Source organism: Terrapene carolina, unplaced genomic scaffold, assembly GCF_002925995.2.
Source record: "Terrapene carolina triunguis isolate 2854851 unplaced genomic scaffold, T_m_triunguis-2.0 Scaffold629, whole genome shotgun sequence".
NCBI lineage: Eukaryota > Metazoa > Chordata > Testudines > Emydidae > Terrapene > Terrapene triunguis.
This window is the reverse complement of record NW_020664980.1, coordinates 14,414,383-14,440,805: the sequence shown is the minus strand read 5'-3', so window position 1 is coordinate 14,440,805 and position 26,423 is coordinate 14,414,383. Positions and strand designations below refer to the sequence as shown.

Below are 26,423 nucleotides of genomic sequence, written 5' to 3'. Positions count from 1 at the left end.
AATGGAATCCAAACATCAACAAAAATTCAGTTGTGGTTTCGTACAAATTATTGAAAATTTTGAAAAATAAATACTTTTTTTTACCGAAAAATCCCCATTTTTCAAACAGCCATTTTTCAACAACAAAAAATTCACTGAAAACTGCCAGCCAGCTCTCCCTGGCATGTCGCATAGTCAAAAGCGTGAGTCGGGCATGTGGCCCAAGGTGCAGCTACCCAAGGAAGGCTGATAAGCATTTTCCAGCACAGGTGCAGCTGCAATGGTGTGACCAATGGCAGAACCTGTAGCGTAGGCAGGGTGCAAGCAGTAAGATAATATAGTGGTAAAAACACCTGTGTCCTGTCAACACTACAGCCTCCATGTCGACAGCACCAGAACAGCCACCCCAATGCTTACACATTTTCTTAGGCCGGCTGTGATTAAAAGGTGTATCTCCCCATTATGGCAGACCAAGGCAGATTTCTCACCTACTGGCAATTTTAGGTTAACAAATTGGTTTAAAAAGAAAAAGGAATTGAAAAACTCGGGGCTAAGATCTGCCCTTAGCTGCACCTGTGCAACCCCGCTGAGATCTAGCGGCGTGTCTGGGGGGGAAAGGAAAAGCCTTGGGAGCTAGAAAGATGTAACCAACTTTTTAGCCTCTGTACAGCTAAGACTCATCCGAAGTTCCCAAAGGCTGCCGTTTGTCTCACTGTTTCCTTGTGTAACCCACACACCTTCTGGGTGTGGCACTTGTAATGCCAACAGACCTTGGTTATCAGCGGGCGGGATCGAACCATGGACCTCTAGAGCTTTGTGCATGAACCTCTACTGCATGAGCTAAAAGCCAACTGCCTGTTAGCTAAGGTTGTAGAACAGACTCATTTAACTCTCTCTCTAAGCAGTCTCGGTGCCCCTAGATGGGACAGAACACCACACCCAGGAGGTGTGTGGGTTACATTTGTACTCCACTGTCCGCCTGTTGTATCCCCCTGTTGTCTCTTATCTTATGCTTAGATTGGAAGCTCCTTGGGACAGAGGCTGTCTTTTTGTTCTGTGTTTGTACAGCACCTAGCACAATGGGGCTCTGGTTCATGCCTGGGCTCCTAGGGGCTACCACAACACAACCCATCAATACCAGTAACGTCCCAGGTGCTTTTTCAGCCATCAGCTCCTCCGTGATCAGAACAGGATTCTCCCCCCTTTCCCTATCCCTCCCCCCAGCACCTACCTGGTTCCTAGTTAAAAACAATCACTGGTCTTTTAAGCTGCATTTCTGGATTTCATGGCAATGCTGGCTAATCTAACAGTAAAAAGCTCTGCCATTATTTGGCTCGGAGGCTTGGGAATCTGCCCAGCTCTGACACACACACACACACACACACACACACACACACACACACACACACACACACACACACACACACGTGCTCCTTTCTCCAGAGTGAGAGCAATGCCTCTCCTCCTCCCCTAGTCAGTCAGGGAGGGCTGGAACTTCAGGGAACGAGTTACACCTACTGCAACGTTCTCGCTAGCTGCTTTCAACCTGTGCTGCAGGGATTTCAGCCAGCAAAATCTCCTCTTGCCGGAACTTCTCTGAGCGTCTCCACTTCACAGCCACCATGGAGCTCCTGCAGCTTGTGGGGTGCTGCACAGTGACCGAGGACTCGGCTGAGGGGGCAGCAAGACGATAAATTTCAGGAGAGGTCTTTCCTGCTGCAACAGGTAAGGGCACACTGCTCGCTGCCTTTGCAAACTCAAAATGACTCAGGGAGCCCTGTGCAGCATGGTCTGGGGGGAAGCCCAGGGAGGATGGACAGATCTAGGATTGTCAGAGGCGACTTCATGAAACCGTGCTTATATGTGAGTAAATAGATTTAACCACAAACAGCCCAAGCCTAAAGATATATACTTTTAGCAAAAAAAAAAAAAACCCAACCAACAACTTTTTGTTATTCTTTCATTCTTTCCCTTGCTCTTGTCAGTCCTAGTATGAGGAATTGTGAACTGGGCTAGGGAAAGCTGGTGTACAATGTTTGCATTTGTTGCCCCGGGTTCGAGCAGGGCAGTAGCCTTTTCAGTTCATTCCTGTAAACTTTACCAAGAGTTCGGGGCAGACCGTCACATCCGGTGAATGGACTCCGTACAGCAGCTCAGATTGAATCCCCCAGGGAATGCAAGCGAAACTAACATGATTTATCGATGCATTGTGTGCAGGCTGTATTTACACCAGGCTTTTCCTTACTATTTCCCTGTTACGCTACCACGAGGGCCAGCTCTATTGGAGCTTGTACAGAAGGAGCCCTAGTGTAGGCAAGGCACTGGCATTTTTAATACCCTGACAGCTCACCGCACTCAGAGTGAATCTAGACAGCAAGGTGGTGAAGACGCCAGGGCCCCTCGCACCTTGCCTACCCTGGCGCTCCCACCTCTGTTGCTGATAGGGCTGCAAAGGTGGGAAATTAAGGGAAAAGCTCAGCGGAAGCAAGGCCTCGGTGTTTGCTCGGCATTCACGTGGGCGTGGGCATATATAATGTGTGTGTGTGTTTGTGTCAATGCATGTATGATTCTTTGGGCATGTATGCAGCCTGATAGCCATTTCCACCTACATCCCTTCATAAATGCAGCTCAATGAACATGCAGCTGCTCTTTCCCCAGCACACATGTTGCACGGCAGAAAAGGGAAAGAAGAGAAAAAGGGGCACTCGGGCACTTGCAGCATGGAGATAATCTATGAAAGCCCTTAGCAGCAGCAGCAGCAATCAGGTAATTAACCTCCTGAGGGAATTAAAAGCAGACCAGATGGAATGCAAGAATCCATAAGGACAAAGATCACCTCTCCAATGACATCTGGTGCTTGGGATAGTTAGAAAAAACCTGGAGCTTTCTTCTAAAAAAAAATGCTATAATGTTAACAAAAGTTTGAAAACTCTTTATTTTTCCGTGATTCTACCAATTCACAGGCTGATGGGCACTGGCCCATACACCTGTGCAAGCCCTGGAGCTGCTGCCAGGACTGTAGGTTAGCTCATACTTATCTGGGCCTAAAATGGCTAAAAGTGGCATTGGGTCTGAGTTGGGAAGGGGAAGGTGCCTGCACAGGTAGTATGGATGCTTCATGGTCCCAGCGGCATCATTTGCAGTTTGCAAGCCTCACTTCTCCCAGCCACTCATAGATCCAGGAACCTTCCATGCTGCAGAGGGGACGATGTCCGGGTGACTGGGCTGTCCAGATTGCTAGCTAGCGAGGCAAGTCCCGCTGCGAGGTCGAGACTGAAAAGCAAACGCTTTGTATCCCACCTTTGAGGAAAGTTGGGCAGTCTCAGCATTTAGTGATGCTGAAATCATTTGACTTCTTGTTGTGCTACCTTATCACCTCTTAATATCCAGCACTATCTGGCTTATCTGAAGTAGTTCAGGGACATCAGACTTTGAGATAAATGAAGTTGGGGGTAATTGGGGGATTTATTGTGTAAGAGAACCAGGTTAGGATTTTATTCTGTAGTTACAGTCTTGATCTATATACGGCCCTTGTTTGCATCACCTACACACACACACAACCCCCTCTTATAATCCGGAACATTTTTTTTAAAATGAACCCAAACTTCACTCTCTGCAGGGGCCATTCTTTTCCGAAGCCCTTCCCACTTGCTAATATTTTTACTCTGAGTGGACTTTAAAGAGGAAGCTTTTGCAGAAGCTGCTGGGTCTCCTGGCCCTTTAAAGAAATAAGCATCACTCTTATGGGGGGGAAAAGGGAGTAACTAACTCACACCTGGAATCAAACGTCTATTAGAAACCAATTCATTTTGCATTATGCTCGGTGGACAACAGCTCTTGGCTCCAGTGCAAGTCACGCAGGATCATCGTGCCAGCCCGTTGCAACCAAAATGGTATTTTTGTTGTGAGCATGTGTTTATTTGTGTTCACCCCTGTGCATATGTGGTATGTGTGTGTGTCTGTGCATATATCAGTGGGTATTTGTAAGTCTTCACCAGTGCAAACGCATAATAGGATTAAGAAGCATCAGACCTTTTTTGGAAAAGCCAGTGCCCCATTGTCCTGTTAGGAGTCTGATTAGCTGAACAAGCAGTTTGTCCTCTCTGCTGCGGTTTTCCTTGGCAGGCGGGCAGGTTTGTTGCAAAGAAACTTTCCTTCCTGGTTCTTGGAAGAAAGAGCTGGGCGGTGTTTGAAGAGGGCAGAGCAGATTGTGGGGTATTTTTAGGAAGCAGAAAGGTTTGTAGCTAGGAAATATTAGGGACTGATCATGGTTTAGATAGAAACTGCAAATAAATTCTTTAGGTAGAGACACTGTCGATATAGTATGTATGTCATACTTACCAGGTAGGCAGAGACTGCATTATAGCTATCGCTATATAAGATACTTATATCTATTACAAAGCAACAGGTCGATGTAGAGAGAATGTGAATAGATATCTACTACTCCATATCGATCTACTCTGGATAAATATTGTAGGTAGATGGCGACACTTTAAAAGCGTATCTTCAGTAGACAGTATATAGAGAGAAGTCCCGAGTTGATAAGATCTCATTGAGACAAAGTGTGACTGTGACAACAGCCCACTGTGACTACCTGCAAACATACCTGTCTCTATGGTTAGCTTGCTCTCCCCCACCACATTTGTCACCGATCACACACTGTCACATACCCAGATGGTGAGCTCTCTGGGGCAGGGACTGTCTGGGTTATTTGCTTGTACAGCATCTAGAAATACACCTCTACCCCGATATAACGCGACCCGATATAACATGAATTCGGATATAACGCGGTAAAGCGGTGCTCGGGGGGGGGGGGGCTGCGCACTCCGGCAGATCAAAGCAAGTTCGATAGAATGCGGTTTCACCTATAACGCGATAAGATTTTTTGGCTCCCGAGGACAGCGTTCTATCGGGGTAGAGGTGTAACTAGTGAGAACGACAGTATTACAGCGCTGCTTAGGGAGACGATCTCCCTGCATTTACTAACGGCGTGCAGGACTGGTATTTTTATAGGCTATCTGGGCAGCTATTCCATTGGCTGAAACATCTGCCCTGTGGAATTTTACAGCGCCCATTTCTGTAGAACAGCTCCCCAGAGAGCTGCCCGTGAACCTTTTGCAGTGTGCAGCTGAATTTATTGACTCAACCCCATTACCCGACTTTACACACACACGCTGAACGCAAGGAAGCGTCCGGAAGAACCAGGGCAGAGGAGTCAAAGCTGCTGTAGACCGAGCAGAAAATTGGCTTGGTGGGGCCCATGTGCCCTGGGACCAGAACTAACAACCAGCAGGTGAATTGGGTTGCTGAGAAAGAAAGTCGGCAACGGAGATGGGTCATATAAATGATATCAATCAAATGATATCCCTGGGAGAGAATCAGAATGCTCCTGTGAGTCTGTTTGGGATAGAGAGGCTGGGAAGGGAGCGTAAGTGCTAGCAGGATGTCTACACGGCAATCGGGAGATGCAAATACAGCACATACGACGCATACGTGAACTAGCTGTGATCGGGCTAGCAGCGTAGCTGTGGCGGCATGGGCTAGCCCCCTTAGTGCATGCTGGGGGTCCTTGGAGGGACTGTACTCCGACCGCTCTCCATGCCACCCCCTACCCTTGCTGCCACGACTAACCTGCTACCCTGCTTGGTCAAACCTAGCTCAGGTACACCTCTACCCCGATATAACGCAACCCGATATAACACGAATTTGGATAGAACGCGGTAAAGCAGTGCTCCGGGGGCGGGGCTGCGCACGCCAGTGGATCAAACCAAGTTCGATATAGTGCGATTTCACCTATAACCCGGTAAGATTTTTTGGTTCCCGAGGACAGCATTCTATCGAGGTAGAGGTGTATGTCCACACATGCTGCTGTTACGCCTCCCAGCTGCAGCGCACATAGACATACCCTGGGTTCCAGAGCCCTTTTCTGGGGCCAGTCCTGCAGGCAGATGGGAGCTCTGTGCATAGGCGGTTGGCAGGAGTGACTCCCAAAAGATTCTGGACAAGTGGCTTTTAAATAAAAATAAATATGAAATGACGTGTTAGCAGCCGGAGCAAAGAGAGACAATGATTGATACAAAAGGGGTTCTCTCCCGGCATGAGACTTGCAGGGGCTCACTACCTCCTCCTACAGCTTTGTCTTGGCTTGGTTTGAATTTGTGGCACTTTGTGGCTGAGGTGCAGGCAGTACCTAGGAAATTGCCAGGGACAGGCAGGCGCAAGCCCGCCCACATCTAAAGGCCCCACCCCGTCCCCCAGCCCAAGGGAAGGAGCCACTGGACCCAGGCGTCAAAAGAGTTTGGGGACAACAAATGATAAAGCAGGAATGGGAGTGAGCTCACAGGGTCAAAAGCAAGGATCCCGAGTGGGACACCGAGCAGAGAACCCCGGGCAGTGCTCACTGCTCCTCGAAGGCATCCGGGGAGCCAGTGGATGTGGCCCAAAGGAACCTGCCCAGAGACACAACCCAAGGGAGGATCGAAAGCAGACCCCACAGTCGCAGAGCACCTCCCCATTCAGTTTCCTTCTCCTGGTGTGGTGAACAGCCGCCTTGGAGGAGGCTGACGAGAAGGTCTCGTGACTTTGTGGGACCACGGATGGAGTGTGCAAGGAGCAGGAGGTACAGGGAGAAGTGGCGCCAGAACCCGAGGAGAAGGTTCTGTAGGAGCCGGAAAAGGGGCTGCAGCCTGGTGCACTCGAGATCGACGTGCGCCAGGGCCTCCCTCACGCCACAGAAGGGGCAAGTGTCGGGGAGGGGGGGTGAGAGGTGCAGGCAGTATTTGTTGGAGCAGAGCGGATGTGGTGGGTGAGTTGGTGCTGCGCGTCAGAAATGGAGAATCCTGAAAATCAGACTTTCCAGCCCTTGCCAAAACTAGGAGTACTCTCAATGTCCCAGCGCAATGGGATTTCCATCCTGTCCTGTTACTGGCTATTCCACAGCCAAACCTCTCTCGCTCCCCCGGAGTGTTCCCTAATATTCAGCCTGCACGTTGCCTTTCTGAATTTCTTCCCGTGCCTCCTAGTTATACCCATGTGCACTGTACTCAATCACTCCTCCCCACGCTTGGTATTTATATGCTGCATGTAGGAATAGGTTCCCATGTCTAGGGGCGGTCATCATTTGGCCGCGCTATACCACAGTTAGTTCAGTGACTCCTTCCATATTCCAAAGCCATTCACATTGCCCATCTCCAAAACCGCATTCCAGGGTCTCTATCTTTTGGGCAATGAAGTGCCCGTGACTGACCCCAATACTCCAGGTGCGGTCCCACGGGAGCCATAAAGAGCCACCCTGCTCCCTGCCGGAATAAAGTTATTACTCGCCTCCCTCTGCGAGCTTGCTTTCCAGGCAGGCTCTCTCTCAAGCTCCCGTGGCTGCTGTCCTCAGCATCACCCATTCGAGGTGGCACCTCGCAGGCACCCCCACTCCTCCCATGCTGCGCCGCGGTATCTAACTGCTGGGATAGGAAGGATCACTGCCTCTGGAACCCAGTAGAACGCGGGATAGGTTGCAAAAGCTGCAGATTGCCGAATGGGATCAGTGAAGAAGAGGACCTGGGAGATGAAGGAAATCTGGCCTCTAGGAGGGAGAGAGAGCAAGCAGGAAGGGGTTTAGACTAACACACCTGCCCACCGATGTATGTGGCACAGACTCGGGTGCATTGTTGCGTTCACCTCCTACTCAAAACCAGGTGGAATCCCTGGGAGTAACACCACGCAGCGTGGCTGCTGATGCTGGCCAGTGCTCAGTAGCCCAACTGCTCCCGCCCTCCTTGCCCTGTGATCGATGTCAAGACTGGCCGGCTAGACCTAGGCTGGTTGCTCTGTGGGGTTTGAGTCACTCCCTCTTGCTGGCTGGGCTGGAAGAAGCTGGAAAGGCTGCAGAGGAGCCAGGTCACGTAATTGCTTGATGCCTCCATTTCCCTGTCTGTGAAATGCGGACAATGATGTTCACCCTCCTCCAAGGGGGGTTGTGAGACATAGCGTTTATGAAGTGCGCTGAAGGCCTCATGAGAATGGAACCAGATCAGTGCCAAGCTGCATTACAAGTATTAACCTGGGCTGATGTTGCTGATGTTCACCGACCCTCCCAGCGATACTCCAAGCTCAAGCCTCCTGACCTTCTCCTGTGGTTAGCAGACCAGCTCACAGAGGGGTATAGAAACAGTGACATCTCTGCAGGCAATCATCTTCTATCTACTCTAGGCATGTATACAGTCCTCAATGCCAGGGCCGGGGCAGTGCCCTGTTGCTGGTGATCTTCTCGGTCTCTTTCCTTAGCTGGTTTGATAGCTCAGTGGTTTAAGCGTTGGCCTGCTAAACCCAGGGTTGTGAGTTCAATCCTTGAGGGAGCCATTTAGGGATCTGGGGCAAAAATCCATCTGGGGATTAGTCCTGCTTTGAGCAGCAGGTTGGACTACATGATCTCCTAAGGTCCCTTCTAACCCTGACATTCTATGATTTAAAGGGATGCTATCCAGTCAAGTCTGCCCCCAAACAAGCTTTCACATCACATACAGCATTGCCAACCCCAAATGTTCAAAAATCATGAGTCAGCCCCCCAGAAAAAATCACAAGATTGGCTTAAAAATCATGAGATTTTAAAAATAATAAAACTGGGGTTCTTTTTATTTGTCTTCTGGCGGTATAGTGCTTAGGGTTCGCATTTTCAAGTTTTACTTCACAACTATGAGGGCTGGAAACATTCTTTTCTTTTAAAAATGAAAACAGAGATTCACATGTCAACACATGAATCCAGGAGCTGGTGCTTTAAGAAAAGCCCCTAATATCATGAGACTACATTCATGCGAAAATCGTGCAAGTTGGCAACACTGACACCTAAGACTAATAGAAATGGTTCCATCACATTGTTTTTATTTTTTAAAGTCCAGTGGAACCCTGTATTAAACAGCAACAACCTGCCTCTTTAGCCCTGGTAATGCAAACATGGCAGGATTATGCTAATGCATGAGCACACGGCAGTGAAACTGACTAGAAACCATCTAGCTACAAGATCAAATTGACCAGCCTTTTTAACACTGACCAAGCAGAGAAAATGGCAAATTGTAAACAAACGGCATGAGTCGTGAAAAGCAAATAAGATTTTTTTTCAAGAGGGTTCAGTGTTAATCAAAAGTGTTATTAGTGACATGGATAAATGTCCTCTTTAAAAATATATACTTTTTAATCCTACATTTTCTATATTGAACAACAGTCATTATTTTCTGGTTGATTTCATTTTGCAATGTTTGGCCCTAACTGAATTTCTCATGCTGTGTGTTCCTCCTGTTCAGGTACATACTGAGCTAGAAGGTACATTCCTGGAGTCCTTCCCCCCTCAGGCTTGGCTCCCACCTTGCTAAATAATTTGCTCCCTTAGCTCTGTCCCGTCTTCCTTTGTGACCCTTGCACTTTAGAACCACAATAAAACTGACCCTGTCATTTGTAATTTGAGCAGCTTCAGGGCTTTTTCCCCCCCTTACAACCTTTGGCGAAGAGGTAGGCATGTGTCTACCTGTTTGTCCTGTGAGAAGTATTCTGGCCGGGCTTTGTGCAAAGTTTTAAACGGGTGAGTGGGAAATGAAGGGGAGGAGCAGCAGGGCAGGGAATATATGACACAGGGTGGGTAGATGTCCTGCAAGAATTAAAAAGGGGGGGGGGGGTACTGAGAATGGGAATCCCAAATCCAGTCTTTCCTCCAGGTCTCATGGAAAAAGGGCATTTCTAGGAGCAGAGTGCAGTCCAGGCCCTTATGGTAAAGAAAGCAAACAGAAGGTTTGAGCAGACCCTGTGATTTCCTGGTCAAGCACACAGTAGTTGATACCTCTGAGGATTACAGTGAAAATCATCCTCCCCCTGACTATACACCTGAGTACCACAAAGTGGCTACGCAGATAAGGCGCCTCCTTTCTGGGGGCGCGCGGTTTGAGACACCTAGGCCCAGATCCTCAACGGTATTTAGGTGCCTAACTCCCATGGGCCTGATTTTTCAGAGGTGCTGAGCAGCCTCCCATCCCAGTGACTCCTGCTGAAGCTGTGGGGGCTCGACCCGTCCAGATGTCAGGGAGGTCTTGAGAGGGGCACCCAAAATCTAGGCACCAACATGAGAGGGGCCGTGAGGTGCATGTGTCGTACAGTGGCAAGAGGTGGAATAATGCGATTTACAGCTTGAGCGTCAGGGATCCCTTGCGAATGGTGTGGGCCTGCCGGGAGATATCATTACTCTGCATTGCACGTACACCACAATGTAGCTTTATTTTGAATTTCTAAGTCTAAAAAAGAGAGAGTGTTGGGGACTAGAGTTGGTAAAAGAAACATGGGCGGGGGGGAATCCACAGGAGACTGTTCCCTTCATCAACATTTCTCTCGTTCGAAAATAGTCCAGGCAGGCAGCAGAAACGGGGCTCAGTTCATCCCATAGACTGCAGTGGAGTTCCCCGAGGGATGAATTCAATTCAACAGCTATGTTCAGGGTTAACTTGCTTGGGGTGTTTTTTCCTGCTTCTCTTGGAGGGGATAGAACTCAGGGAGTTATCTGGCCCTGGCCCCCTCCCCTCCTGTCTGCAAGGCTAGCCCCACTTTTCTGAGGCACACCCCAAAAGCATGCAAGCTCTGTACACCGCATTATGCCTTCCCTTGCTACTGCAGAAGCACAAGCTAGCACCACTCTGAGAAATTACGAGAGGCAGTTCACAACTTTTCTTTATATCAAATGCTTGCTGTGAGCCACACAGGGTAACTGAGCCTGGCCTTTATCATGCAGCTATTAGTGATCATTTAGTTTCCGCGTGTCAAAAGGATTTCCCCCTCTGAGCCTCATCACCGCACCAGTCTCTTCATTTCAATTTGCCAGACTTCTTGGACACGCTTTTAATAGAGAGTCTAAAATGGGATATTTAATTCAGATTCACCAAGATCGTTCCTCAGTTAAAATGTAGCCTGACTAAAAGCATAATAGAAGGGTTTACTAGGTACTTGAGCCTATAAGACTCAACCCTTCCAGGAATTCTGATCCCCTCTTGGTCCTCGTGAACGAAGCTGAATCGCCGAGGAATGATCTCCTGGCATTTAGTTTCTGGCACTTTAACAGGGAGCAATGTATAGAATGGTAGAATCCCTGCAACTGTCTGTGCAAGGAGGATTGTGGAAGCAGATCACAGTTGTGAAGACTGTAGTGCTGTCAGGCCTTCCAAAGCCAGAGAGCAGAAACACATCCACCTCCCATGTGCGCCCAGGTACCAGAAGGAAAAGGCCTCAGGAGGTGAATGGATCCTGAGAAGGGAAGTAGGTGAAGGAGAGAGGATGTGAGTTTTGTCTGCTGGGCAATAAACAGCTTCCCTGGGCCTGAACGTGAAGTGCCCTCTGTATGTCTGGGGCTGAAAATCACGGTACAGGGTGTGTGATTTAACCCCCATAGACAACTTTTGCCACAGCTGGGTGTACAGCCCAGGTCACAGTATTCTTGTGTCACTTCTTGAGTCACTGCTCCGAAAGACGTGGAAGGGATTTGTTTTTCTTGCTTCCTATAGAAAATAACCTGCCGAAAAGCTTGTCCATTTTGAATATTAACATTTAATAGAGAATAATGTCACTCCTATAGAATCCTACAGGGTAATCGAATCACGGAAAGGATTTCATTCTCTATTAATCTATAGGCAAAACCCAGACCCTATACAGGATGCTACACCTAAATCATGATTCAGGAATCCCTGAACTAGGCAGCAGAAACCTCAGAGTTATGTACTGCCCCTCTCCTTAAAGCCTCTTCTCCCTTAATGCCCTATTCCCTCACCAGGCCAGTGCCGTACACCCTGCACACGATTTCCTGTTTATTGTGATATTAAATTCAGTTTATTTTACACCCTTCACCTACACAGCCTAATCTGTAGGGTTTCAAAGTCATAGAAACCTACTAGAGTTCTGCAGAGCTTTACTGGTTCCATTGCTGTAAAATTCTATCGGCCTTTTCCTAAAGGGTTTTCCCCTGAGTCCTAGGCTAGCCATAACGGACCAGTTTTGCTCCCAGGGGCAATTCATTTTCCCCAGCTTTCTGCCTGAGCTTTGTCACTGCTTTCTTAGGTGTTCTGGTTCCATCTCTGACCCGTTTTTCTTGTGAGCTTAGTCCCTGTGAAAGGTATCAGGTAAACAGTTCCAGGGACAGAAGTCATGCCCGAGCAGCAGCAGTGTTGTGGAATCAATCCTTTTGCTGCCCCTCGCATGTGATCTGTAGAAACCTGACCTGTGGGAGTGGGAGGGTAATCCCAGCTGTGAGCACACTGACCTCTGCTGACATTAGGGTGCCAACAGTGGTGGTGGTTCTTCAAATGTCGACACCCGACCTGTCCACTGGGACCTGGTGACTGGGGAGCCACCAGATTCATTGCACGTAAGAACCTACCAAACAGCTAATAGCTAATGGTAACTTTTGGTCATTACCAGCCTGGGCTTGATTTAAAGCAGCAACAAAGAAGCCAGATGCTCTGTTTCCCATTACCAATGGCCTGTGAAGACCTTCCACTTCTTCAGGAATGAGAAAGAAGGGGAACCAGGGAAAACCGTAACAGGTGTTAAATGGAAGGGAAGGAAATGCAGCCTAGAGAAAACAGATGCAAAATGGCCACCTTAGGGCTGCAGCTGCTTGTTTCCAACTCCCAGAAGAGCATGCTGGGAAAGGCTCCTATAAAAGGGTGAACCTACACTAGGAAGTTTAGTAGCCAGGGGACAGGCACAGTGACTATAGCTCTTAGGAAAGAGCTGAAGCTAGAGATCTGAGTGGAGGCATCTTGAGGATTTTAAAGCTAGATTCTGAGATAGTTAAGGTTTTTTTGCATTCAGATTTGTTTAAAAATATCTGCTGCTTCCTATGCTTGAAGTTTAGCACCAATGTACCGAACCCTAGAACGCCCAGTCTCTTCACAACAGAACATGTCTTTTAAGAAGGAGGAAGTGAACTTTAACAGACTTGCAGCACATCATATCTTAAAGAGCACCATATTCTATTCTATTCTATTCTATTCCATGCTCCTCTCTGCAGTAGTTGAGCACCATCCAGTAATACATTAACCAACATGATTACACATCTGTCACCTGTTTGCTTTCACATCCTCTTTTCCTACTCCCACCTACCAAAAACAAAAAAAAGATCTCCAACTCGTTCCACTTCATACGCTCTGAGGAGATCTTTACTGCTTGAATTATATGAAAGCTTTGTAAGAGAAACAGAGTCCTCCCAGGATGTTTCTGGTTCCTTTTCCTTCCATCACATTACCTAAGTAAAGAATGACCTCACACTTGGAAGTTCCAGGTGCTGGCTTCCAGAAACCATCTGACTGAACCTACCAATGTGGCTAAAGCCTAAACCTAAAGCCTACACAGCACTGAGGAACCCAAGGTAGTGTGCCACACCTGAATGGAGAACAGAATAAATGGAAACTGCATTGAGTCATCTCCTTGCACTGGAAAGTAAGAGCTCTAGTGCAAGGGAAAGGATGGCCCCATATCACTTCACTGGAAGAGGCTGGGTTTTTTAATAACGCTGACACCATCCGCTCTTTAACCTCTATGTGTCTCCTTACTCCTGCCCACGGATAAACCAAAAGACAACCTGAGGGTGTGACTAGGTTAGGGAAATAAGAGCACAGCAGTGTTATTCACGCTATGATTTTCCTGCATGCTCAGCTTCAGAGCTTCCCCTTTTGGAGAAGTCCGATCAAATTTAATAAGGAAGACACCAATGGGTGCCATCGATATTTAGTAGGGGTTATAGAATCTGCAAACCTATTGAATTTGACCCGGGATGTTCTCCTTTCTTTAGACTTTTAAAGTCACCCAATAGAAGAGAGAGGATTCTCCATTCAATTCTATAGAATGGTTAAAAATAACCCCAGAAAGATTACTGTTTTCTATTAAATTCTGTGGGGCTTTGTCCCAAATGAACCTTAGCTCAGTAGTTCTCACAGTGTGGTCCTTGTAATCTGCAGAAAGGAATTTTCAGGCGGAATAAGCAGTGGGAGCGTGGAGTGTTGGAAAGGCAGGTGGGTCCATGAGCAGCTCTCTTAGGAAGTGGTCAGCCGAACAAAAATGTTAGAGAACCTCTGGCTTCAGTGACTGGGCTTCCCTTGGGCCCACATGTGGGAGAGTTTGAAAATAGGGATTATTGTCCACTCACAAAATGAAAAGGGGGAAAAAATCTATAGGAATTTCATTGCTATTTCAGGAGAGCAGGAAGGGAAGGGAACATTCTAGTATTGGCTAAGTGCAAAATTCTGCTGTCACATTGGCAAACACAGCTTCTATTGACTTGAATGGGAATTGCACAAACACACACGCGGGGTTAGAATTCGGCCATAGTTATGTATGTAAAAATAATATCAGTAGTTGCGCACGCTGAGATAAGGGTAATTAAATTGACTGCTTTAGGGCATAGGTTAATAACGGCGGGAGTCAGGAGGAATGTTTTACCATATGCTAAAGCATTAAGCATTGGCCCTGCTAGAGAAAAGATACCAGACATGAAAGTTAATGGTCTGATGCCATTTGGAAAATCCTACCTTCTTAAGTGATGTCCGTCTCGTTCACTTTTTTTTTTTTTTAAATGCTGGCTCACTCTCCTCACGTGTATTGTATGAGACAAAAAACTCTCCCTGCTTTGCAGCCCTATGGGACACACACACACTCAAACACGCCCACATGTCTTCGTTCTAGGTTCCACCATGAAAACGTTGTAAAGGAGCAGCTTCAGACAAGTCCCTACATGTTGCCAGACTCTTTTGCTCTCTTAAGTAGCAAGCAGATCTTTTAACACAGCTCTCAGACTTAGAAGAAACTGCATGTCTCTCTTGATAGATTAGCCTTGTCCTCCCAGGATTTTTTTAAGCACATGTGTGTTGCATCGTTTGCTCAGGACTCAGTGAGTGTCGAGTTTTTTGGAAATGAAATAATATAGTAGGAAAGATTTTGCCAGCTCTGTACCAAATCCACATGACATTGGCTTTTGCTTCTCATTCTGATATTTGCACTTCCCTGTGACCCATGCCACATATGCAATAGCTAAACTTCAGTTGTCTTGTTCCAGAAAGGAAGGAGTACCAGTCAATTAGACTGCTGGATGACAGACCTTTACTTATTCATGAAGGCTGGGTGTGAATGATAGTGTCTAGTGTACAGCCCTTTATTGGCCATCTCGGCAAGAGAAGCTGACATACATGCACACAAACTGGGGTTTGGATCATTTGTTCCTAATGTTTGGTTGAACTAGGAAATTGAACCAGTCCCGGCTTTTAAAGAGATGAATCTTGAAAAAGCATCTGGAAAAACAAGTCCTTCTTGTTTAAATTAGTAAGGTGCCAAACAACTGGCAGGTACTTGATATGCAATTTGAATATAAAAGAGGAAGGGACAGTCCCAGAGAGTGATCTCCTGGGATATCCAAGGGAAATAGAGACACCTATAAATAACTTGAATGATCAGTGAATATCCCCAGTTTCATCCCCTAATGCAAAGAGAAACGCATTCATCTAGCTTTATAAAAAATACCCTGGCCATTTAAAAACCATTGTCACCCTCGCTAATCACATTTCTCCATATTAATTACACATCTGCTGCCCTTCAGTGACGTCACAGTCACGTCTTTGTGACAGTCACATTCATGATGATAACGTCGTTAATCCACAGGCTGAGGTGTGATGCTAGTGAAGGAACCTGGCAGCAGGGGCAGTAGGATTGTACCTACCGCAGAAACACTCGTGTCTTGGTACTCAGCAAGAGGAAGGAACCTCAGAAAGCACACAACAGCTCAGCCAGGTTTCAGTAAAATACAGGACATCGCCTCAGCAGGATTCAAAGAAGGACTAAACATTTATAGGAATAAAAAGGTCACCCTAAGTTGTAATAGCTATTGCTACAAAAGAGAGTTTTGGAAGGGACCGAAAACCTCATGCACCAGGGTTTAATGCAATCTCTAGCTACTAGGGATTAGGATGAGATTAGGGCAGATTGTCCCACATCTCCCCACAGTGGAGTTTCCCTGAGGCACCTTGTGCTGGCCACTGTCAGAGATAGGAGACTGGACTAGACAGACCATGGTTCTGATCAAGTCTGGTAATTCCTGTGTTCCTATTTTGTGACATTTGCTGGAGAGTGATACTGTTTCTTTAAATCAGGTCCTGCTGGATGTGAGCATAATGCGTAATTCAATCACATCCTTACCTTGTGTTGCATCTTCTTTCATGCTGTCACATACGAGATTTAATATAACTGCCCCCATCCATGTTAGCTAACAGACTAATTGTTCGTTCTTTGCCTCCCTTCAGGGCCCAAGGAGACACCCCGCCTCACGCACCATGGAAGTTGCTCCAAAGAAGCGTGTCCTGAGCTCTGCTTGTTTTCTGATGCATTGTCTGGCCTGCGTGGGGAGCTCTGAGAAAGGCAACTCCTCCCCCTTGCATTTTACCCACCCCTTTTATAACGCCACAATCTATGAGAATTCTGCCCCCAAGACCTATGTCGAGAGCTACGTCAAAATGGGCATTTACGTGAGGGACCCAGAGTGGGCCGTCAAATACAGAATAGCTTCCGGGGACAGCGACGGTCTCTTTAAAACCGAGGAGCACACGGTTGGGGATTTCTGCTTCTTGAGGATCAGAATAAGGAGCGGGAACACGGCGCTTTTAAACAGGGAGGTCAAAGACAATTACATGTTGATCATTCAAGCCACAGAGAAAGCCTTTGCCTATGAAGCGTGGGCCAAAGTGCTGATCCACATTCTGGACAGGAATGACTTGAAGCCTCTCTTTTCACCCCCCTCGTACAAAGTCACCATCAGAGAAGACACACCTCCGAAAACTGCCATCAGTGTGCTCAGCGCCACGGATGCTGACCTGGGTCAGAATGCAGAGTTCTATTACGCCCTCCACACTCGCTCACACTTGTTCACGGTGCACCCCACCAGCGGAGTAGTGATGACGGCCGGGAGGCTGAATGGTACATACCAAGGGAAACATCAGCTGCAGGTCCTGGCTGTGGACCGAATGCGGAAAATCTCCGAGGGCAATGGATTCGGAAACCTAGCTAGTCTGGTGGTCCAAGTGGAGCCATCTGCCGGGAAGCCCCCAGCTATTACCTCAGTGATAGTGACACCAGCTGACTCTGCCGAGGACCTCCTCTATGCAACATTGCTTGTGGAAGCAAGTGGTTCAGAACCCGGGATCGAGTCCGTTGATATTGTGGCCGGAGATCCAGGAAGGCATTTCAAAGCCATGAAATCCTTTGTTGGGAGCAATGAGTTCATGATTGTGTCAACCAAAGAGATCAACTGGTTGGCTAACCCCTCTGGTTTCAATCTAAGTCTGCAGGCCAAGGACAAGAGCAAACCACCTCTGTGCTCGCAGATTAGAGTTATCCACCTACCTCCTTCCAAGTACGTCTCTGCCAGATTTCAGCGGGAAGTGTACAGAGTCCAGCTCAGTGAATTTTCCCCACCTGGGAGCCAAGTTGCTATGGCTAAAATCACTCCAGTCTTTCCAAAACTGAAGTATATTTTGAGACCCACCCCCGATAGCACAGGGTTTAAAATCAACCCTCAAACCGGGCTCATAACTACAGTCAGAACGATGGACTTCCAAGACCAGTCTCACTTTGAGCTTGAAGTTACAACAGCCAATAGTCAGGCCTACGCCACTGTTGCCATTGATATCATTGATTGCAACAACCATGCTCCAACTTTTACTCAGTCTTCCTACCATGGCACGTTTGATGAAAATGTCCCACCTGGCACCAGTGTTTTAACAGTGCAGGCTACAGACCATGACCATGGGGAGAATGCCTTTGTCACCTACAGCATAGCCAACAAGAAAGCAGTTCCATTTGTCATTGACCGATACTCAGGCATCATCTCCACCTCCAAGCCAATGGACTATGAACTGATGCAGAGATGGTACCATCTGCGTGTGTGGGCATCAGACTGGGGATCCCCCTTCCGCCATGAGACCGAGGTTTACGTTTCCCTCATTCTGAACAACCTGAATGACAATGCCCCAGTGTTCGAGAAGGCAAACTGCAATGGAAGCATCCCACGGGACTTATCTATTGGGCACCCCGTGGTCACAGTATCTGCCATTGATGTAGATGACCTGCAGCACGTAAGATACCAAATCACCTCTGGCAATGAGCTGCAGCATTTTGACCTGAATCCCGTCTCTGGAGTCATTTCCCTTAGAACCTCTCTCAGAGATCTTCCTGCTGGGCAGTCACCCCTCTATTCTCTGAAAATAACTGCAACAGATGGAGAGAACTATGCTTCACCTACATTTGTTAACATCACTGTGGTCAGCCCAGGCTTCCCAGTCGACATGCAGTGCGAGGAGACAGGGGTGCTGCAGCAGCTGACGGAGAATATAATCCACTCCATCGAGTCTCTGTCTCAGGACCAAGGCTTGGAGGAAGAAACCTCTGTGAACCTGTATCATGTGAATCATCATGCACCTCAGTTTGATGACAACTTTCCAAGGTCTATCGATATCATGGAGACTGCCCCAGTCAACTCAACCATTGTTGACCTTGCAGCTGTTGACCCCGACACTGGCTTTAATGGCAAATTGGTCTATGTGATCACTGATGGAAATGAAGACAGTTGCTTTACAATTGACATAGAAATGGGTCTTCTCCAAGTTCTCTCCCCTTTAGACCATGAACGAACCAGCTTCTACATCCTTAACATTACTGTGTATGACCTTGGCACTCCTCAGAGGTCATCATGGAAACTCTTGGCTGTGAATGTGTTGGATGCCAACGACAATGCTCCTAAATTCCCACCAGGTGCATATGGGGTGGTGATACCAGAAGATGTAACAACAGGGACAACTGTAGCACAGGTGAAAGCAGAAGATGCTGATACAGATGACAATGGGAAGGTAAAATATTCCCTCCTAGCCCCCACTGATAAATTTGTCATTAACAGTGTCACCGGGGAGGTGACGGTGACTGGCCCCCTGGACAGAGAATTGTGGCCTCGCTATGTGCTAAAAATAGAAGCCAGGGACCAGCCTAGAACGGGCCACCAGCTGTTTTCGGTCACTGATCTGGTTGTGACTTTGGAAGATGTAAATGACAACTCCCCACACTGCATCCCAGCCCTGAACCATGTGAAGGTCCCTGAGGACCTGCCCCTGGGGACCATTCTGCTCTTCCTGGAAGCCTTTGATCCTGATGCTGGCTCTGGGGGAGAGGTAAAATATAGTCTTATCAACAACGAGGAGAGGACGTTCCAGATGGAGAGGTTGACGGGGGCTCTCCGGGTGGAGAAGGAGCTGGACTATGAGACGAGGAACTTTTACAATCTGACCATACAAGTCAGCGATGGCGGGAGGCCCATCTCTCGCTCTTCATTCTGCCACGTGGCGGTTGATGTCCTTGACGTCAACGAGAATCTACACCCTCCTCGCTTTGCCTCCTTTGTGTTCAGCGGCGGGGTGCAGGAGAACAGCCCCGAGGGCACGTCGGTGATGACGGTAACAGCTCAGGATGGCGATAAGGGGAAGGATGGAGAACTCCAATATTTCATCCGAGAGGGCACTGGCCTGGCCGTCTTCCGCATTGAGGAAGACACAGGTAATGACGGGCCGGTGTAAGGGTATGTCAGGGGGCACTGTGAAGATTGGCTTAAGTGACATCCTGTGGTTGGTCTGAATTTTGACCCAACAGACCCTTTCTGTATTCTGTTTGCAAAGTCCATGGGCTCAAATCACCCTTGCTTGTGCAGGGGAGTGGAATGTGCAACCCCATGAGCTAGCAGGGGCAGCTGCTCCCAATGGGAATTCACCAATGTGTGGATCTCCTGCCTCCCTAAGGGGTTCTGCAAGGGGAAGATACCTTGCAAGACAGCCAAAGTCCCATAACAGCCCCACCCCCTGAAGCTGCTCAGGGATACTTGGGACTGGTGTATGTCCCAGACACACTTTCCCTGTCCCCTTCCTGGTTTTCATTGCCCACCTCCAGGACTGCCTGGGCCAGCTGTAGGCCCCACAGCAGAGTGAGGTGTGCATGCACCTTGTTCAGCTGGACTGATAGGGTATTAAATCAAGAGTCACTTCAGGCGTCAGGGTCTACTCCTGCAGCATTTCACACCTTTTTCTCCCCCTCCACCACCCAACAACCCCAAGGTGTGCAAGCTTCATCTCTGAGATAAGCCCTACCCCATGCACCAGATTCAGTGCTGAGACTCAGCTCTCCTGCCTGGTAACACAGAACTGCTAATGGACCACACACAAATTCCAACCCAGAATTTTTAAGGGGATTGTCATGCATGTTTTTTGGAATTCTTGGAATCCATTGAAAGAGCTTTTGGTAACTCTCCTAGGTACAATTCAGACCGTGGGACCACTGGACCGAGAATCTACATCTCACTATTGGCTGACAGTGTTAGCTGTTGACCGAGGTTCCGTTCCTCTGTCCTCTGTGACCGAAGTTTATATTGAAGTCACCGACCTCAATGACAACCCGCCCCAGATGTCGAGACCAGTCTTTTACGCCTCTGTCATGGAGAACTCCCCAGTGAATACCTCTGTCCTTCAGCTTGATTCCAGGGACCCAGACTGCAGCTCCGCAGGGAAGCTGACTTTCCACATCGTAAATGGAAACCCTCAAGGGTTCTTCACCATTGACCCTGTCACAGGTAAGGACTAACCAGACTCCGTGCCTCCATAGCATACTCAGTGCAGGAGAGAGCACAGCTGCTAAATTACAGCTGGCCTCTCATGAAGTGGGTCAGTTTAACGGTGACTCTTTCAAATATCCAAATCCCCAGGTACAATGTCTGCTAAGAGGCCGATTGTCTGTCACTGGCACTCCCACAAGCGGTCACAGTCTTTATCTGCAGCTCTCAGAAAGAAACAAGATTGTTTTACCTCTGTGAGAGCCTCAAAGAGAATCAAAGAAATTGTTTTTAATATTTACAATCAACTGCCCCCCTGAGCAGTGTAAGCCAGCGGCAAGTGTATCAGCCCCAGCAGGAAATGGCCTTTTGGAAGGCACTCTTTGGTTGTGGAATAGAATGATCTCCATACGACAGGATCAATCAAAACAAATTCTGCTATACCGGGGGACTCCTCTGGTTCGTCAGTGGTATTAGTGCAGCATTGACTCAGCCTCTTTCTGCCATCACTCCAGACTACATCTTTCAGAGCATTAATTGCCAGATCCGTTAGAGCCTTCCAAAGGCCACTGATGCTAGTGTAAACTGCTTCCCCAAACTATGAGAGTCTGACACGGGGCCGGTCTGAAAATGAAAGCTCTGCCAGGCCTCTCACTATATCAGCTCTTGGGAACTGGGGAAAGGAGGGCAAAGACTCTGAGTATGGGATGGGGTTGAGTAAATGAATCTGGCATGTACAGCACCACGATAGTGCAACAGGTTAAAGTTTTGAACTATGCCTACTTCCTTGCTCTCAGTATGCTACAGCAGCTGGACGTACTGAAGAGGCAAGTGAACTAACAGCTCTTGGCAATGGGTGTTGCTCATCAGTCTCTAGTAACCCCTCCCCTGGCTTGTTGAGAAGGGGGACTGGTGGTCTCCAGATGTTGAGATATTGTAGAGTTGACCATGTGGGGGGGGAGGGCGGCTACAGTATAATATAGTAAATGGTGAGAACCTCTAGGTTTCAATAGAGACTCTTTTTGTACTCCCTGTAAGATGGTACTGTATGTTGGCCACAAATGGCGACATGCTGGATAATATTACCTGGTGGGTGCTGGAGTCCTCCCACCCATCTGTCTTCTTCAGCAGCTGCAGCTCTACGTTCCTCTGCGCCCCCGGTAACTAGTCACTCTGCTAGAGACTTGCAGCAGCCACGTAAAAACAATATTCTAATTTTATGTTCGAATAACCAGGCTAAAATCCAAACCAGCTGATTCACCTCTAAGGGAAATGTCTGTACACAAACAAAAAATGCGTCACTCACATATAAGCCATCTCCTATCCCTCTCTCTGTCCTCTCCATCTCCGGGGTTGTGTGCATCTGATGAGAGGTGACCTTATCACTTGGTGGGAGGTCTCTTCTTTAAACTCAGAGCTTGGGAGCAGCGAGAGGACCTGCTTCCAAACTTGATCTAGCTTCCTTTCTCTTCCCCTTTACTCGCATGTCATCCAAAACCAAAACAATTGCCTGGAAACACTGGCACGCACCCCTAGGTTTACATGCAAGTATATACAGAAATGAAAAAGAAGGCATTGATTGCTGTTGCCAGATAAAGTCACAGCTTGTCTAAATTTCTGGCCTGTCGGCAGTTTATTGTTAACATAATGCTGATTTCACAAGGAGGAAGGGAACGTATTGGCTGCCCCACTAAAATGGCTTCAACTACAGTCTTCTTGTGTCTCATCCTGAGGCTACCGACGGCTGAAAAGTGGTGGAAGGCAGAATGCTGCTCTTTGTCGACAGTGACTTTACCTAAATTTAAAGCGAGGGGGAAAGGGCTCGGAGAAGTTTCTGGCACCATGAAGCCTCTAGAGCTTTTAACACACTCTGAAGAGGTTTTTTCAATATTCTAGCTCTTTATTCTAAATGCTTTTTCAAAGGCAAAAAATGCCTCTCTCTCTTTCTTTACTAACTGGAGGAAAGACCGTGAAAGGTTCTAGAAGGGTTTAAATTCCAGAACCAGCAAAGCTCTAAAAGAGGTTATAAATGATCACTTCCAAAGTCTACCACACTTACTCTGAGATCAACCCAACAGTCAAAGACAGGAGAATATTTTGAGTGACTGAATTTGCTGAGGCAGAAGTGGCTGTGACTGGACATGACTGGGAGTCTTACTTTCTTTATGTTCTTCAGTTATGAGCTCTGAGTAATTTCAAGTGGAAACCACAGAGTCTATTGTTGTTAGTCACTCACTTTTAGCAAATACTGAAGAGATGAGAGTCGGCAGAAAGGTTTCAGAGTCATGAGCCAACAGCACACTCAGAAGGAAACTTCCTAAACTTGGAGAACACCACAGTCTAGGTCAGGGGTGGGCAAACTACGGCCTGCAGGCCGGATCCAGCCCATCAGGGCTTTGGATCCAGCCCGCAGGATTGCCAGCCCCATGGCGCAGCGGGGCTAAGGAGGGCTCCCGGCCTGCCCTGGCCCTGCGCCGCTCCCAGAAGCAGCCGGCACCACGTCCCTGCAGCTCCTGGTGGAGGGCGGGGGCAGAGGGCTCCATGCGCTGCCCTCGCCTGCAGGCACTGCCCCCCGCAGCTCTCATAGGCCGGGAACAGGGAACCGTGGCCAATGGGAGTTGTGGGGGAGGTACCCGCAGGTGAGGGCAGCGCTTGGCAGAGCCGCCTGCCCCACCCCACCCCCAGGAGCCACTGCCGGACATGGTGGCTACTTCTGGGATTCGGCACGGGGCCCGGGCAGGCAAGGAGCCTGCCTTAGCCCCGCTGTGTGCCGCTGCCACCCCAGAGCCACTCAAGGTAAGCGGTGCCAGGCCGGAGCCCACACCCCAACCCCCTCCTGCACCCCACACCCCAACCCCCTGCCCTGAGCCCCCAACCCCCTGCAGGTCTCAGTGTAGTTCTCTCTGGACAGAGGGCCCCCTCCCCCCAATTGTCATTTTGCTGGTGGTCTCAGAGAAGCCAAGAATTGCAGGGGCCACAGAGGTTACACTCCACCTCTCAGTCCTAGAGGGAGGTTCGTCCTGTTTGGAGTTGAGACACACTGGTGGACGCAGCCCACACTGCAGCTGTTCTGCGGAGCGATAGGAATTCAGTCCCCTTTAAGTCAGTCTCTCAGAGCCACAAGGCTTTACAGGGAGCAGAAAGGGCCCCCGGGAGAATGACCCCTCAACAAGGGGCTTCCCCAGACAGCATAGAGCTCGCATAAAGGACTCAACCCTGTCCCCCCCTCTCGGCTACCTGAGAGAGGGCGGAGAAGAGGGGTAATAAACAAAAGGTTAATAAGAAGAGGGAATAAACACAGTGAAGATGAGAGCTTCCTGCCACTGGCAATGGAATATCCCCAGCCCAGCCTAGCAGATGGTGCAGCTGAGTTTTTGCGAGACGTAGTTTTAGCGGGAAACGTTTGCAGACATCTACATTGGCTTTGCCTAGTATTCGGAAGTCATTCTTTGATGTAAATTGCGTTGCAGTGTATGGGGAGTTTGCAGGTGGCGAGGGGGTGCTGTGGAGGGAATTGAGGATGTCGATGTTACAGGGTGGTTTTGGTCACTTGTCCTGAAGACAAGGAAATGTAGAATACGTGGTATCCACTTTGCCTCAGAAAACTGGTACCTTTCACCAACTACTCTCTCAGCCAGTATCTCTCCCTCGGGAACACCCTCCAGCTCTGAGCTCTCTGCTACAACTGGGTTCCTGCATCCGGAGGGGCTACTGCTTCCAGAAACCAATTTCTTTCCCTGTGTGTTTCTTTCCATGGAGGGAACCGGAAAGACTTGCAGACATGGCTCCCCTCCCTCTTTAAACCCGAGTTCCTCCTTTCAGGAGACCAGGGCTGGGAAACATGCCTGAATGCATTCGCCTGATCCGTCACCTATCAGCTGGGCTCCCAACCCATTCCCAGTGTGCAGATCTAAGAGTGCTTTGAGACACATGGGCACCTTATTCTCAGGGAGGAAAAGGTCACTTTCTGCTTTACTGCTGTGAGCTCTAATGGGGTGTGGTCTTGTAAGTTAGTTACATTGGCTATAAAAGTCACACAAATGCCTGAACCGGAGGCAGCTGGGAGCCTCGTACCTGAGGATCAATGTGGTTTATGCTTAGAGGTATGCTCTGCCTTTTCAGAGGCCATCCGCTATCATGGCATTCTCTAGGACCTGCAGTAGCTGTGTGCCCTCAGATATGTCATGTCTTGTACAACACATGTATATCTTTGTCTTGGAGTAGGCGAGGCTGAAAGTCTGGCAGTGAAGCCGCCTGTCTGTAATGACCCTGCAGCAAGCAGTGCCTGCCGATCATGCTCAGCATGTCGTCTTCTGTGACACTCTCCTACAGACACAGGAATCAATGTCATTTGTGGGTCTTCAGACTTTGATTTTAAGAAGGACATCTGAGCAGCAATGTGCCAGTTGCGCCCGGGCTGCTTTGACGTATAACATCCCCAGTCTTTCTCCCTTGAAAAAGGTGGCTCTGTGGTGCAATGGATAGCACATTGGACTTCTAGAGGATGAAGGGATTCAAAGGTTCTGGGTTCGAGTCCCAGCAGAGTCACATTTTGCGAGGGAGGGATAGCTCAGTGGTTTGAGCATTGGCCTGCTAAACCCAGGGTGGTGAGTTCAATCCTTGAGGGGGCCAATTAGGAATCTGGGGCAAAAAATCAGTACTTGGTCCTGCTAGTGAAGGCAGGGGGCTGGACTCAATGACCTTTCAAGGTCCCTTCCAGTTCTAGGAGATAGGTGTATCTCCATATATTATGTTGGGCATTGTTTTAACCCAGATCTAATACACCTGTTTTCTGCTCTGTCCCACTGAGCACACTGTGCCCATCTGACTGTAAAAGGTTTAGGAAACTGCAGACTGTTCTAACATCAACTCTGCAGCGTTGTTACATGATGCTGGCAATACTTGTGGGGTGGATTTTTTCTTTGTCACCTCTAAACAGAGGGCTGCATACAGTACTGACTTGCAGATGAGACTGGATTTAAAGTCCTTGTAAAAGCTGAAGCCAGAATAAGTCTTGGGTTTCTACCCTCATGCTCCTGCAACAAGCCTTTACATGCTTGGGTTTGTTCCAGCTGCAAATCCTCCGGCTTTTATTACCAGCTCTCACATTCCTGAATTTGACTCTTGGAATTAGGAATTGGAGACACAAACCAAAGAGGTGCTTGTGAAACCACCCCTTGCTCAGATCACCTTTGCAGTGACCTCCATTGACCTGAACACAGGAGATACCTCTCTTCAAAGACAAACCATGGTTCTAAAGAACCCTGGAAAGCATTTGCTTCTTTCCAAATGAATTACAGCAGTGAAGACTGTTCACTCCTAATCAGCAATATGCAGGGCAGATCTGATGGTGTCAGGGGTGACCCTGATACCAGGGAAACCATTCTCATCATGGAAAGCACTCACTGTTGACTTCACTCAAAATGCTGAAATTCAGTGCAATCATAATCTCACTTTGCATCCTTAAAGGAACAGGACTTGGAGCTTGTGGAACTCACTTTCACAAGACATCTCTGAGGCCAAGAGCTAAGCATGATTCAAAAAAAGGGCTGGATATTTATATGGAGAATGAGAGCATCCACTGTCACATTAGATGGAATCATTTTACATTGGATAAGGGATATACATTCTTATGCTTTAGGGAATAAACTAACCATTAAAGGGTTAGAAAGAAGCATCCCCTGTATAAGGGACTGGTAACTAGAACCCAGAGCAGCTGATATTCCCACAGTGCCACTAGGCAGCCATACAGAAGTGTAGTCAGGGAACAAGGTGGAGGATAGGTGCCACAGGACGT

The 26,423-nt window shown here is 48.2% G+C and overlaps 1 protein-coding gene and 1 non-coding gene across 2 annotated transcripts in view; both read left to right on the top strand.

The window, feature by feature from the left end:
- Positions 1-16,319: 16,319 nt before the first annotated feature.
- The window catches only part of FAT2 (FAT atypical cadherin 2), a 62,793-nt gene continuing 52,689 nt past the window's right edge, over positions 16,320-26,423 (top strand). The window contains exons 1-2 of the mRNA XM_024217055.1: positions 16,320-19,584; positions 20,333-20,647. Of these exons, the coding sequence (XP_024072823.1) occupies positions 16,320-19,584; positions 20,333-20,647 (3,580 nt within the window). The remainder of the gene's footprint in view (positions 19,585-20,332; positions 20,648-26,423) is intronic.
- TRNAR-UCU lies at positions 25,090-25,174 on the top strand. Its single transcript is given in 2 exon segments — positions 25,090-25,126; positions 25,139-25,174. It is a non-coding gene; the product is annotated as a tRNA-Arg (tRNA).